Source organism: Chelonus insularis, unplaced genomic scaffold, assembly GCF_013357705.1.
Source record: "Chelonus insularis isolate UGA/USDA-ARS -01 unplaced genomic scaffold, ASM1335770v1 contig_139_pilon, whole genome shotgun sequence".
In the NCBI taxonomy this organism is placed as follows: Eukaryota; Metazoa; Arthropoda; class Insecta; order Hymenoptera; family Braconidae; genus Chelonus; species Chelonus insularis.
In genome coordinates this window covers 551,175-565,673 of record NW_023276379.1, presented here as the reverse complement: position 1 = coordinate 565,673, position 14,499 = coordinate 551,175, and the positions used below count along the sequence as shown (strand labels likewise).

Genomic DNA, 14,499 nt, shown 5'->3' with positions numbered 1-14,499 from the left:
ATTCTCCAATATTTCATTCAATAATACCATTTCATTATTTTTTAACTTATATATTTACTGAATCACTTGAAATGAAATATTTTAATAATTTAAATGTACATTCACGCACTACTCCAAAACGAGTTGGTTAATTATCACATTAACTTATAAAACTTGGAATCTCTTTAAAACATTGCTTTGTTGCTCCAAAGACATAAAAATGGTCCAACTTCTGTTTTACGATAAATAATTACTGATAAAATATTCCTCTGAATCATCAAAGTGACATTTTATTTGAAATAGATAAAACCCGTGATAAAGTTGAATAGTCGGTGTTGATAATACATTCAGGTAGTTAAGCTTTTTAAGTAGTTATCTGACAATTCAATTACATTAATCTGATCCATGTCCTCTTACGGAGAGATTAACATCCTGCATCACGGAAATACACTCGAGTTTAAATTTAGTCATTTTAAGATCTGCAGCCGGCCTCTATACACTCCTTGTTTATTTTATACCATATTTATGCGTCGCTTGGGGAGTGTGAGCTCCAAAACGATCTATAGTTACCAATAAAGTTAGTTGGAATTGTCATCATTAAAATTCATTATAAATAATAGTATTCATAATGATGTGCAACAAGTAATGTAGCTTTTACTGAACTTTAGCAGCCATACAAAATCATCCAAGACTTAAAAGATGACATTATATAGATGGTGGAGATACTTAAAAAATGACTTGGACATAAAATTGAGGAGGATTTGGATCAGCTTTCGTCGTTATTTCGAAGAAAACGTAGTTATTAATGTTCTGATGTTTTAGGGTTTATTTGAGTCGCCTTTGACCTCATCTTTCGGCCATATGTCGTGATACCAGCTGGCGCAGTTGGACTACTGCTGGTTTTAAGACATTGATCAAGCCTTCCACGAGGGTTCTAAGCTGATGAGAAGTCCCTTTACTTAGCACGTGCCTTATGGGTTGTTTGTTTCCAATTTCTTGAGACATATTCTTTTTCATATATTTTTTATCATTCAAGCAATAATTAAAGAAATAATTTTTACCTGTTGGTAGATAGCTTTCGACAACAATAAAGTTAATGATGGTGAATCAAAAAAGATACATTTCCAAAAAAAGGAAGTAACCTACAGTGGACATTAACTCACAAATAGGATTCTTAATCCATACCATCTGTTAAACGTTCCTCTGAATATAAGAAAAGAAAACGAACGAGAATATAGGTTCCAAGAGGTTTCTCTCTATACCTTATGATCGCATAGGAATGCGTTTTTTAATCCAATTAAAGTTATATCGGATTGGAGAATTATTTATTATCTTGTGTGTGCTTTTATAAAATGAATTTCTGATGTAGCTTAATGTGTTGACGAGAATGTAAATTAATGCGAAGCTAAACTGACAAATGTCATGTAGGTCACTTAGGTCACAGGTCATATTTGCATTTTATTCAACAGTATACTGTGTATACTTTTATTTTTTATTCTAATATTTTTTCATTTTATTTTCGTATAATCAAAATAAAAAAAAAAAAATAATAAATAAATAAAAAACAAAATTGTCTTGTGAATAATAAATAATTGAAAATTCACTTGAGATATATTAGTAAAATTTTGACGGTTGTGAAATTGCTAAATGTTTGCACTGACGATGCACCTGCACCTGCGCCAGTTGCGGCCCTCGTTTTATATGACGATGCCTATCTAGGAACATATTCTGAACCGTTGTATATACACCCTACGACACCTGACGCTTATAAACTCTGTAATATCGTGTGAGAAGTCGCTTAAACCTCCCTTCTCACATACCACTATGTTGTTCACTTGGATTATCACACAGTTTTACTATTAATTAAGCTATTAAATGGTGGATTAATCATGTCCACCTGTTGAAAAAAAATATTCCTTTCTATTTCGATTATTTCGTTATCTAAACAAGTCGATATTCCTCAGCTTTGAATAACCATTACACACAATTTTCAATAAATGTAAATGTTTAATTACATGTATACAAGTTATTATTAGCTTTCCTTCTACTGATTGTTCATTTAATATTCTGGTTTAGTTGTAATTTATATGACAAGTCATTCACACCGACATAAAGTATGGCATAAGAAATTTCGTTTAAGTTCAGGCACAGTAAAATAAAAAAAAAAAATAGTTTTATTCCTCATAGGTAATTAATATGCACTTGGCTATACGGAAAATATTTAAAAAAATGTGTGATTATATTTTATTGAAATTAACATAATCTAAAATTCATGAAAAAATCTTTGAAAAATTTTGTTCATCTATGGAGAGTCATTAGTATGAACTTAATTTGATTAAAATGATATTCTGAATGCTACTTTCCGTGACTAAATTATAAATTTTGATTAATTATATATTTGAAGGTATTCAAATCAAGTATAGATATACGATAAAATTTATATATGACCACACTCATATGTTTACTTAATTATATAAAAGGGATAGATTAAAAAAATTTTTTTTTGAAAATTATACTTTCTTTTCTTTGTTGTCTTTTGGAGTTTCATTTTTTTCCCACGATTTAAATTCTATTTTTCCACATTTGCACGTGAGGAAACGGTGCGAGACGTGAACACATACGGGACCACGTGTAGTTCAAAGTAAGAGGGATGAAATAAGAATGAACAAATTAAAAAAAAAAAATAATAGATATGAAGGGGGTCGTCGATAAATATTTCAATTGTTTCGAGGTAAAAGTCAGCGATGCTTGTCCATTCCTTTCTTTTTCTCATTCTTTGTTTTCTCTCTTCTATTTCTCTCTCTCGTGTCGATCTTAATAGCAGATAAAAGGTAACCGTATCCCTTTTTCAAAGTCACAGGTGAACTCATTAACTTAGTCAATTACTTTTTAGCATACAGAATAAAATAAAACATCGAAATAACATTAGATATATTGCAATACTTTTTTAACAACAGAAAAATTCTATCTATTTATATTTCTTTATTATACTCCAACAATTAAAACAATATTTTAATTATTTATCATTGCATTTATTATAATATTAAATGCATTTTAAAATAAAATATACAAAATATTTTTGAATTTAAAATGTTAAATTTTAATAACCCATTCTCAAACTCTTTTTAATTTCGATATTATTTTTATTTATTTTAATTTAAATTAATCACTTTAATTATATATCTATCTTATGCGGAATTGTTTGAACTTAAAAAACAATTACAGATATTATTGAAAAAAAATACCATTTTTTTGTGGCATTGTTTATCCAAATATGTATAGTAAAGAAAATGACTGAATTTTTTTTTTTCTATGAGTTAAGAATATATTTATTAAAAAATGATTTTACAATTTGTTACAGATATTCCGGCGCAAGTGCCACCATTAACGCCTGGCACAAACAAAAAGATGACAGAGGCTCTAAAAGCCTCTTTTGCATCGTGGGAAAAGGAACAAGTTCGTTTAAATATAACCAAAGGTAAAAGAAAAATTAATAAATCTATTATTATGACTGTTTCGTAAAGAAGAAAAGAAAGAAAAGTAAAGGATTCAGACAAGGTACATCCGTTGAAGAGGCAGTAACGGCTCGCTGAAAGTCTGCGTGTTTAAGTTTGTTAGTTAGTTTGCGAAATAACGTGAGTCCCTTCATAAAAGAGTGAATCGGACTACTCGTTACGCCACGGTGATCACCCCCTTTTGAGTGAATCGAAATCTCCACGAAACATGCACAAATCACATTTCTCTATTTATAAGCTATACAGACATTATTAACACACATATATTTGTATATACATCTTTATACACATTACCTTTCCCTTATTCATGCATATACATATATATGTACATTGTTGTTTGTTATAACGATGCACCAATGAGCATGAAAAATAGGTCAGGGGGAAACAAAGAAATAGATGAACATCACCCACTATCTTTAATTTTTAATTTATGTACTAAATTTATCAGAACTTTCAGAGAAATATGCTAATTACTTTTGACGATGTAATGTATACTTTCTTCTAATCATCATAATCACTATAATTATTATGCATATTGTGCTATGTAATTATCTAGCAACAAGTTGACAATGTTTAAATGTATATTTATTATTGTCGAATTATGCAAAGGTGATTTATAATAAATATTACTCGACTATTTCTAAATATTCTCATGGAAAGAAAAATTTTATTTACAAAAATCCTTTCAATGTTTGTCTCTGAATGAAAATTAACTTTACAAAGTAGTGATATACATGTTGTGGTGAAAAACCACATTCTCTTGGAATATTTATTGTCATTTTATCATCATACATATACTGAAAAATTTCCTCACAAATAATTCACCTATGTATCAAGACCAATAACTGTATGCTAACTTTTATTTCATTGTAAAATAAATTTTGCAATTCTATTCTTTCTATCTATATAATAAATATGTAGATAATCATAATGGAAAATAATAGTTTCTTTCTACAAAATTGTATTTGCTAATTTCGATGAATCTCTATAATTGAATAAAACTCATAAACATATCTGATATTTTAATCTTGAATCATGAGAAGAGATGGAATAGCCTTGATGAAGGTAAACAGAAAAATGAAAAATACAGGTGTAATATCAATCAGTAAGAAGAGTGCTGATTTAGGGAATAAGTTCACCTGTTGCTGATGGAACAGAGCGACAGACTAACGCAATATGCTTGGGAATCATGAATGCTGATGACTCTGATGGGGAGCCGATGCCACACATCCGGTATGCGCATTGAGAACCACGCGGGTGTGACGTTACTTCCGGTCTACATGCCCTCGACAGCTCGGACTCTCCTGTACTACCCAACAGATCACCTCGTCTGACCTCCGTGAACCGCGCGAGCGAACGTTCCACTTCGTCTACCTTTTCTCTTTATAGAGAGAACCGTCTCTCTCTTTTTTCTCCCTGATGCCTTTCTATCCTTTTGTTCCAAGTGCACGCGTTCTCGCGTTCCAACACGACAACGTTTGGTCTTATTCGTCATTGGAAAAACTCTTTTACCTATTGTCGAAGCTAAATTCATTTGATCCGTCATGAAATCCATGCTCTATTATTTCAGTACATTCTAAGGGTTGAAGTGCTTTTTACGGTTCAACTATTGAATTTTCAAATATAAATAACATCTCTTCTAACCATGTATTCATTCATAAATATACTTTTCGAAGCTGAAGCTCCAATTTTATTGTTTAGTATTTTTATTCTGGACTAGAGAAAACAAATTCAGTCAATAAAGTTGTATTAAAATGTCTTTTTATAAATTAAATATTGATCATTAAGCACTGGATTATAACTTCAAATATTTCTAGATCTTTGTGTAAATATTTTAAGGATAGAAAATTTTATCATAATGCCCCCAAAAGTGAGAGGTGTTTTTTTATCATAAATAACATATTTTTAACTAAAATAAATATTAATGATAAAAGTAAATGTGTTTATGTATAGATATTTTTAAATATTATTGTCATGAATGCAATTTTTTTAGTATTTCCAGTTTTTAGATGAGATGATTTTATCACAACAGTAATGTTATTTAATCAATGGAAATATTATGAATTGCATTTTTAATTCAAGTATTTCATGAAAGATACGTATAATAGATAACAGAAAGAAGAATACAAATAGAAAAAAAAGGTGATAAATATCGAAAAGTATATATATCTTTATCAGCTATTGTTTTAAAAGAATCATAAAAATCTTCCAATATAAGGACCATTAAGGACACCTGTCTACATGATTTGCAAATATACCAGGTGGATTTCTTATCTCTTACTCTCGATGATACTTCTTTGTATCGGAATGTCTACGAAGCGAGAAAACCAAGAGCATAAAGTGTCTGTTAACAATACTGACAAGGAATCAGTTGGCCAAACATCGGAGCGATTCTCAAACACGTCGGGTTCCTTTGATCAACAGCTTTACCCGCCCGTTAGAAGAATATTCTCTTTTACTTTTTTTTTATTCTTTACTTTAGTTTATACATATACGTATAGACATTTATACACATATATATATATATATATATATATTTATTGTTTGACTCTAAAAGTCGCGTGCGTTATTTTGTTACGTCGTTGCGTCCCATTTCCACGAACTCTCGACGCCTTTCATTCATCAACACACTGACGACGGTGCCTTTGTTCAACTTAGTTGTACGCAATCACTGATTTTAAAATTTTATTCAATTTTATCTTGGATACACTCATTTTCCAGTATTACTTGTTTTCATAAACTTCATTCAATTGTTTTGTTTAACTTAATTTATAATAATTATATATGAAAATAGATTTAATAAATAAAATGATTGATTATTTTTTCAGACCCAAGACAATGGTCAGATACTGCAGTAGCACATTGGCTTGACTGGGCAATTAGAGAATTTTCCCTGGAAGGATTAGCAAAGCAACCCTGGCAACATATGACTGGAAAACAAATCTGTGCGATGGGGAAAGAGTCTTTTCTTGCGCGTGCTCCAGCTTTCATGGGAGATATCCTTTGGGAGCATTTGGAACTTCTACAAAAAGGTCAGTTTGATTTTTATTGATATATTAAGATATCATTTAAATGATAAACGACTAGGGAAACTTGATAATAAACATTAACGAAAAAAAACTTTCAAATAATACGTAGTACAATAAATCTCGATTGGATCAACAGATAGCACCTGGATACCGTGAACCGGAAACGATCAATCCAACAGATCGCGATGAAAGAGCAAACCCATATTCTTTTTCTTCTACATCTTCCTCTTCGGTACCACCTTCATCTTCTTCGTCTATTTCTCTTTAAATGTCATCTATTTTATCGTTGCAATTCTCGCGAAACTCAAGGAATTATCGGGAAAGAATAAAAGAAGCCCTTGGACATCCGGTTACATTCAGAAAAATATCTCAAATTACATGTGTAAAGAAAATTGCAAAAAGCTTCAGGTAGAAAAATGGAAAAATAAATGAGTTTGAAATTAGTCCAAGGCATTGTAGAGTAGGTAAACTATTGGAAAAAAAATATAAAATTATACAAGATAATAATAATTTATTATTAGAATACTCTAATGTCATTGTTTTTAGATAAATTAACTAAAATACTGAATGTAGTAATATATACTAGTTAAAATATCGCATGTCATGTTTTATAGCAATTGCTTTTGATTTCTTCAAAGGGAACGGATATTAAGAAATAATACGAAATGCGAAAATAATAAAAAATAAAAAGGATATATGGAAACTGAAGAGTCGTGATAGCCTTGATGATTTAGTGAAACTTTGTGTCGTTTCGCTTTCCTTCGTGTTATTAAGTTTAAATACTTGAATATACTTCCTCGTATATAATTATTTGTCATTTCTTGAATAACAAAATTTATTAAAAATATTTATCATAATTTAATCGATTAGAAACAGATAAACAATCATGAATTTAATTTTTTTATCAAGTTGTAGAATATTTTTTCATAATAATATTTAATTAATGGGGTTTTTAACCATTCTAGAAGATGAAGTGGAGAAGGCATCACTGGAGAATATGCCTGCAAATTTATACGAAAGCGTTTGTGTGCCCGATCTAGGGGTGCTTTTGAGCTACGAAGGGGCAAACAATTCCGTATCAACTCCCGCAGATCATAAAAGTCCATCAACACCAGCAAGCTCAACAACATCAGCACCAAGAAATGGTCCACCTTCACAGTCACAACAGCAACAACAGCAACAGCCACTTCAACCACCAATTAGTGTTCCACCTATTCCAAGGTCTTATCATAATGACGGTAAGGATAAATAAATAATATTTGTCAATATTAACAGATTATATAAATTTATTAGATAATTGAAATGAGTTTGGCAAAATTTTTATCACGTTGTAAATTAAATGTTTAAATCACGTAGGCATTAACTTAGAGCAAAGTTTGGATCCATAAATGGTTAGTGACGCCATAGAATCATTTATGGTCTCGTGTTTGAAGCGATTGTTAACCCGTCGAGGATATATTATTCGGTGTATGATAACTGAATTTAAAATTACTATTAAAATTTATTTTTATCGTTACTGATTATTACATACAATGTAATAATGTACGAAAATATTAATTTCTGATCACCTTATAAAGCATACACTAATTTTATTCTTTCAATTTAACCATCATAACATATTATCATCAATAAATCTTTTTATTTATTACAAACAAAAGACTTTCATCATCAATATTATTCATTTTTTTCACAAAGAGTATATGCATGCAGTTTACAACACTGCTTGGTCTTAATTAACTATGATTGTGTATTATCTTGAGCTCGATAAAAAAATAATCTCTTCACTGTAGTGATGATTATTTATCTAATTAATTTAATCTATTTAATATTATTAATTAGACGTTTTCAATCATTTTTCAATATTAAAAGATAATTGTAAGTGATAAAAATATTCTGTTTATTGAATTTATCAGCTAGGATATATTATTCTATATTAATTTCAATTCAAACATATTGTGTGATTTTTACAACTGAGTTAGTTAAAGCTGTACAACTCATTGCTAAACATGACACGCAACTGCGCCCTCCATCATCACTATCGTCCTCCGTTTTGATGTTAGTACGTGCGAGTTCTCCGCACGATTCAACTTTTGAGCTCGCGTTACAACCGGAAATAGGTCCCAGAGGGGTGGGACCACCCTTAGATATTTTTACTAGGATCTTAAGATACAGCTTTATAATGTTCTCAAGTGCTCCTCCCTTAAAAGATATCCCCTCTTTAACCCCTATGCTTGGTAAATTTTTACTTATTGTTGCTCACTTCATGCTCAAAGTAGGAGGAGATGTACTAAGAGAATGAATTCACTAGCGTTGCTAGGTTCTTGACAATCGAGGGAGGAAGTTGAGCAGATGCAGTTGAAAACTCGTTTAATCACTTTTTCTTGTTCTTTCTTTTCTTTTATATACATATATACTCGACAAGAAGTCTTCTACACTCGTTTCCATTATTTTTTATTTCATCATCATCCATTTAGTGCTCTTTAAAATGATCAATATTTGAACGAATACATAATATACTTCACCCTGGTCCTCAGTGTACAAAATATTCCGGTCAAACCTGTTGGAAAATATTTTCCAATCACTTGGAAAAACCTTAACAAGTAAATAACCCACGCAATACACATAAAAGTTATTGTGGCTTAATAAATATCCCCATTTTTCGATATTTCTATGCAATTCATTCGACACATGGACAATGCTCACAGGTAGCATATAACCGTTGAGGAAATAAACCATTTTAGTGAACGCAAAAATGAAAGACCAAAGACCTCAAAAAGAAGAAGAAGAAAAAAAAAGCGTACTTGGTTCAGAATATAAGAGAAGGAGAGAGAGAGAAAGCATTAAAGACAAGTAGAAAAAGTGAGAGAAAGAAAAGTGATTCAAAAGTTATAAATAGGGTAAAAGAGACAAAGATAAAAAAAATAAGTATTTAAGGAGGAGGTGAAGGAGGAGCAGCCCCCTCCTTTCTTTTTGGTAGGATATTACAAGTCCCAAGTGAACTATGGGACTTGAAGGAGGCACGAGGCTAAAGGGGAAGGGAGGTAAGCATTTCCGGTCCCTCTGTATCACGTGCGAGCCACCGTGTGAGGACTCCCCTGTCGAATTTAGACTTCTCCCTGCATCCGGTCTCCCTTCTTTCTTCAATCTCTAGCTTCTCTTCATCATCATCGGCATCACTGCCATCAGTGTTCCTCAAAAATCACAAAAACGTCCTATTTTCATTTTTCTCCTGCCAACTGATTACTATAATCGACCTAGACTTTTTATTTATTTTTCATCGTCTCTAGGTAGCTACTTATCTTGGATGTTTCTCAAAAAATTTCAACAAGTGATTGTAAAGCTTCAAAAATTATAGTCTACTATTTAATGACATTTGACTGTAAAGTAGTTGAGTTTAAAAAAATGTCTTGAAGATTATATGCAAAGTTCATGTAATATTTAAAAGCATCCGGGGTGTATGTATAAGTATATATACATATATATATAAATATATATAGATAGCAGGTGGTTGAAGACTTCGAGGGGGCGTTTGTCATGGTTCTTCACCCCCATCCTGTTATTTCTCAATTTATCCCCACTTTGGAAATTCTAGTAATCCCCACCAATCGTCATTTTCAGTAACATATACGAATACAATTGAGAAACTTGGGCAACGTATGAGACTGATGTTCTACAATCAACCACTACCATCTCGAATCCACCACTATCGCATTATTCGTCATCGTAATACAAAAATTCTAGGGTGGGGGACAAGGGAAGGAAGAAGGGAAGCCGCTAGCTCGGCAGCGGAAACGGATCGCGGCACTATCGCAGTGACACGCGTGCTCACGTCAAGTGGACAGTCCTCGGATCTTTTCCTTCGAGTAAACGCGTTATTTCGGTATTCAAATCAAATACTTGCTCTAAATATATATCTATATATAAATATATATTTTTTTTTGTTTTTTACAATAATTCATCAAGTGATAATTTATTATTATCAATCACATAAAGGATTAATTAATTAATGTGTGCTACAGTTTATGCTACGGATCCTGGATAATTATTCAGTGCTTCAAGTATTATTTTGATGATAGAGCTTTGGTGAATAAAATGTATTAAAATGCTCAGTTAACAAGTCAATAAATATAAATAAAAATAAAGTTATCACTATGTTGGAATTGATTGTTTTATTTAAATACAAAATTCTAGTCAAGTGAATCATCAGTTAAGTGTAGTGTGACTATTTACCAAAGAAACGTAGGAAATAATCCTTGCGTATTTTTATTAACGTCACGGCGGGTGTCGTGAGCCTCGAATCGTCGGGGTCCCGATCGGGACAGACGCCGGCAACCGATAGTCTCATTAACAATACATACTCAATAAACGAATCAACATCAAACGCACCATCAGAAATGGTTCTCCAAATGTTGGATACCTTGGTAACGGCCCAAGAGCCATTTTATGCCGATTATCCTTCTTATCAAGAACCAGAGGCAATTACACATCATCAACATCACCATCATCAACAGCATATCACCCGAGTAATGGCTCCAGTTTCTTTGGATGCAACTACTCATACTCCAGGTAGCAATTTTAGCTTGTTGATTATCCAGAACGATTCTACGATCATTATTCGAAAAACTAGACTTTATGAATATACAGTCAAGTTCTTATTGACTATTAGACATCGTTGATGTAGAAAGTAAAAACCCAAGTGTTCACTTTTTTTAATGGGGTATCTCAAGTACCAGGAGACCGTCTGTGTCTAAGACAGCAGCTGTGCCGCGTCCGTTTCGGTTTGGCGCGTGCCCATTCGCCTTCGGCACCTGTTCTCCAGCTGATATGCGGCAGCTACTTCAAATTTACCAACTCTGCTAGGTCTTTTCTGAATATAAAGATCTCTTTAATAGTTATCTTGACAAATAATTTATTGTTTACATTTGATAATCTGCCGGTAAAAATACCTTTCCCTATTTCGTGGAATAAATGATACCTTCAAAAAGACCAGATACTACCTTATAAATGTAATTATGGCTAGATTGAAAATGCAAACGCTATGGCGTGAGGGCTGACTGTTTGTCAGACTCCCACGCTCACCGTCCATGAAATAGGGTGCGAGTTTTAGTTACAACATTGCAGGTGTACAATACTTAACGTAACTACCAACTGCCCTCAAGTATTTTCATTTAGTAGTTTTGTACCGAGTGTATAATGCTATTGCTTTATAGAACATATCTTTTTGTCTTTATGATAAATTAAGTCAGGTTGACCTTGAATCATTTGCGAGATATTGGATGAGAAAAAGGATGAATAGGCGGAGTTTATATTAGCCAATCAATGAATAGGTTGACGCCCACGTTTACTTGCTTGCTAACTCGCGGTTTTTCACGCCTCCCCCCGTCCTATATTCATTTTAGCGAAAGAGATTTATTTAAAAATATGATAATAATCAAGTGATTGACAAGTTTAACAGTCTATTTTAAAATGACAGTTATTTTTTAATTGACTCGTTGAAAAAAATTTCTCTAATAATTGGTATTTATTTTTATTCAGGTGGATACAATCATTTACGAAGTCCAGTGTGTCAAGATGAAAATCAACGGGACGAAAACTCATCACCAACTCACAATCATAACACACAAACTACCAATTCTCATTCTACAACTCCTAGTGGCAATCACAGTAATAATAACAATAATAATAACAACAACAATAACAATAATAATAATAACAATAATGCTAATAATGCATACATACACTTAAGAAATTTGAATCAGCTCAAAGCGGAAGGTATTGTTTTATTGTAAAAATATTTTCTACTTCATTTTGATCATCTAGAATATATTATCTAATGATTTTTTTTTTATTTCATTTATAGCTAATTATGGAAATCATCATATACCAGAACATTTATCAAGTGCAGGAGGGGCTAGTGAACTTGGAAACAATGAAAATGATTTACGAGTTAACAATAATCCTCCTTCTGATAGTTACATGACACCTGCTCACTATTCTGGCTATGATGAACCATCAGAGTACCATAATTTACCGACAGATCATCCAAATTCGCATCCATACAATCTAGATAATTTACCTGAATTTTATAGCGCAAGTGGAATTCAATTAGAACCAAAATATCAACCACCACCTTTCAAAAATTATCCTCGTGGTAATTAAATTTTTTTCTGTCTATTCATATTTTAATGATCTATCTTTTTTTCTATTTCAGTCAAGGTTTAATATAAATTTTCCATTTTTATAACTTTCAGGTCGATACCATGAAGGATATAGTGAAAATTATGGTCAATATGACACAACACCTTTTCAAACGGTTCCGGGTAGTGGAAACACTGGAGCTGGTGCAGGTAGTGCTGTAGGCAATGAGCAATGGGCTGTAGGAGCACTTGGAGAACATCTTTCACATCATCCTGCATTTCTTGGAGGACTTGGGCCTCGTGATTCATCGAATCCTCATCATCCTGCTAATATGGGAAATAATCCTGATCAGAAACCATTGTTGCAAAGTGCAATGCTTGCAGGATACACTGGTAAATAGCCACAATTTATTTAATCTATTTGGCTACTTTTAATAAAATGGAAATATCTACTATTTATAATCAAGCATATATTTTTTCCTTAACCATTATTTCCTTTGAGAAAAAAAAATATTTATCTTTCTTGGAATTATCTTATAAGTTTTTCCTCTAATGTTTTTATACTCATCAATCCTGATGCTAAAAACATATTTATCTCATCATTTTTGAGAAAAATGTATTATTTTAATATTAAAAAATATTATAAAAGTGTATTAAAAATAATTTAATTTAAATAGGTGGTGGTCCATGCTTTACTGGATCCGGACCAATACAATTGTGGCAATTTTTATTAGAATTACTCACGGATAAATCGTGCCAAGGATTTATTTCGTGGACCGGTGATGGATGGGAATTCAAATTAACTGACCCTGATGAAGTAGCACGTCGTTGGGGTATTCGAAAAAATAAACCCAAAATGAATTATGAAAAACTAAGCCGTGGATTACGTTATTATTATGATAAAAATATCATCCACAAAACCGCTGGAAAGAGATACGTTTATCGCTTCGTCTGTGACTTGCAAAGTCTTTTAGGGTAAATATATTATTAAAAAGTTAATAAATAAAGTTATTTGTGATAATTTGAGTTATATTTATGAAATGTTATAGTCAAATAAATCAATCGTTATGTTCCAGATATAGTCCGGAAGAATTACATGCAATGGTGGATTTAAAGCCTGAAAAAAAGGAAGAAGACTGAGCTTTTTCGTCCAAAAATTTTATTTTTGCTGTCGTGATAAACAAACGTAACAATTGTTAATTAATTAAAATGAATTAATTAATGTAGTTGAACAAATTTGTTTGTTTCATTGATCAGATGAAAGTGAATTTTCATCAAATAATTGCGAAGGCAATCATTTTTATTAACTATCAATAGATAAGAGGTAAATTTTTTCATAAAGCAAATTATTGGCAGTGAATAAGTATAATGAAGATAAATATATAAAGTATCCGTGTAAAGAATGATAAATTGGAAATTTTATAATTGTATTATTATATTTTATGAAGACGATTATGCATCTTTATAATTTTGAATATTGTTAATTAATATTTTTTACATAATAAATCGTCTTCCTATTTTTTAACTTGGTCTTCGTTAATAATATTTCACGGTAATAAAGGAAAAAATCGGTCGTTCGTACCAAAGAGACAGGGTCCGTTATACCATTGGTGCCTAAAAAGAAAAAAAATAAAGAAGATAAATTTTTTTTCTATAAATAAATAGGTAATAAAGATAAAAGAAAAAATAATGAAATGAAAAAATTGAATTAATTGTAAAAATTAATTATAATAACGTACATGCGATAAAAATGTGAAATGATTGATATAAATAATATAAGAATAATTGTCATTATTAGCTGTTCTCACTCTTTTATTATAAAAAATTTTAAAGTGATTC

At 31.4% G+C, this 14,499-nt stretch overlaps 1 protein-coding gene across 7 annotated transcripts in view; it reads left to right on the top strand.

Moving 5' to 3' along the window:
• The window catches only part of pnt (pointed), a 41,225-nt gene extending 26,885 nt beyond the window's left edge, over window positions 1-14,340 (top strand). For 5 of the 7 annotated variants that reach the window (XM_035096451.1, XM_035096453.1, XM_035096452.1 and 2 more), the window contains 8 exons: window positions 3,341-3,457; window positions 6,323-6,526; window positions 7,489-7,761; window positions 12,059-12,295; window positions 12,384-12,674; window positions 12,775-13,053; window positions 13,338-13,635; window positions 13,710-14,340. In XM_035096451.1, coding sequence (XP_034952342.1) covers window positions 3,341-3,457; window positions 6,323-6,526; window positions 7,489-7,761; window positions 12,059-12,295; window positions 12,384-12,674; window positions 12,775-13,053; window positions 13,338-13,635; window positions 13,710-13,800 — 1,790 coding nt within the window. In that variant the 3' untranslated portion in view covers window positions 13,801-14,340. The remainder of the gene's footprint in view (window positions 1-3,340; window positions 3,458-6,322; window positions 6,527-7,488; window positions 7,762-12,058; window positions 12,296-12,383; window positions 12,675-12,774; window positions 13,054-13,337; window positions 13,636-13,709) is intronic. The other 2 variants (XM_035096455.1, XM_035096454.1) reach the window with 2 other exon arrangements.
• The last annotated feature ends 159 nt before the right edge of the window (window positions 14,341-14,499 follow it).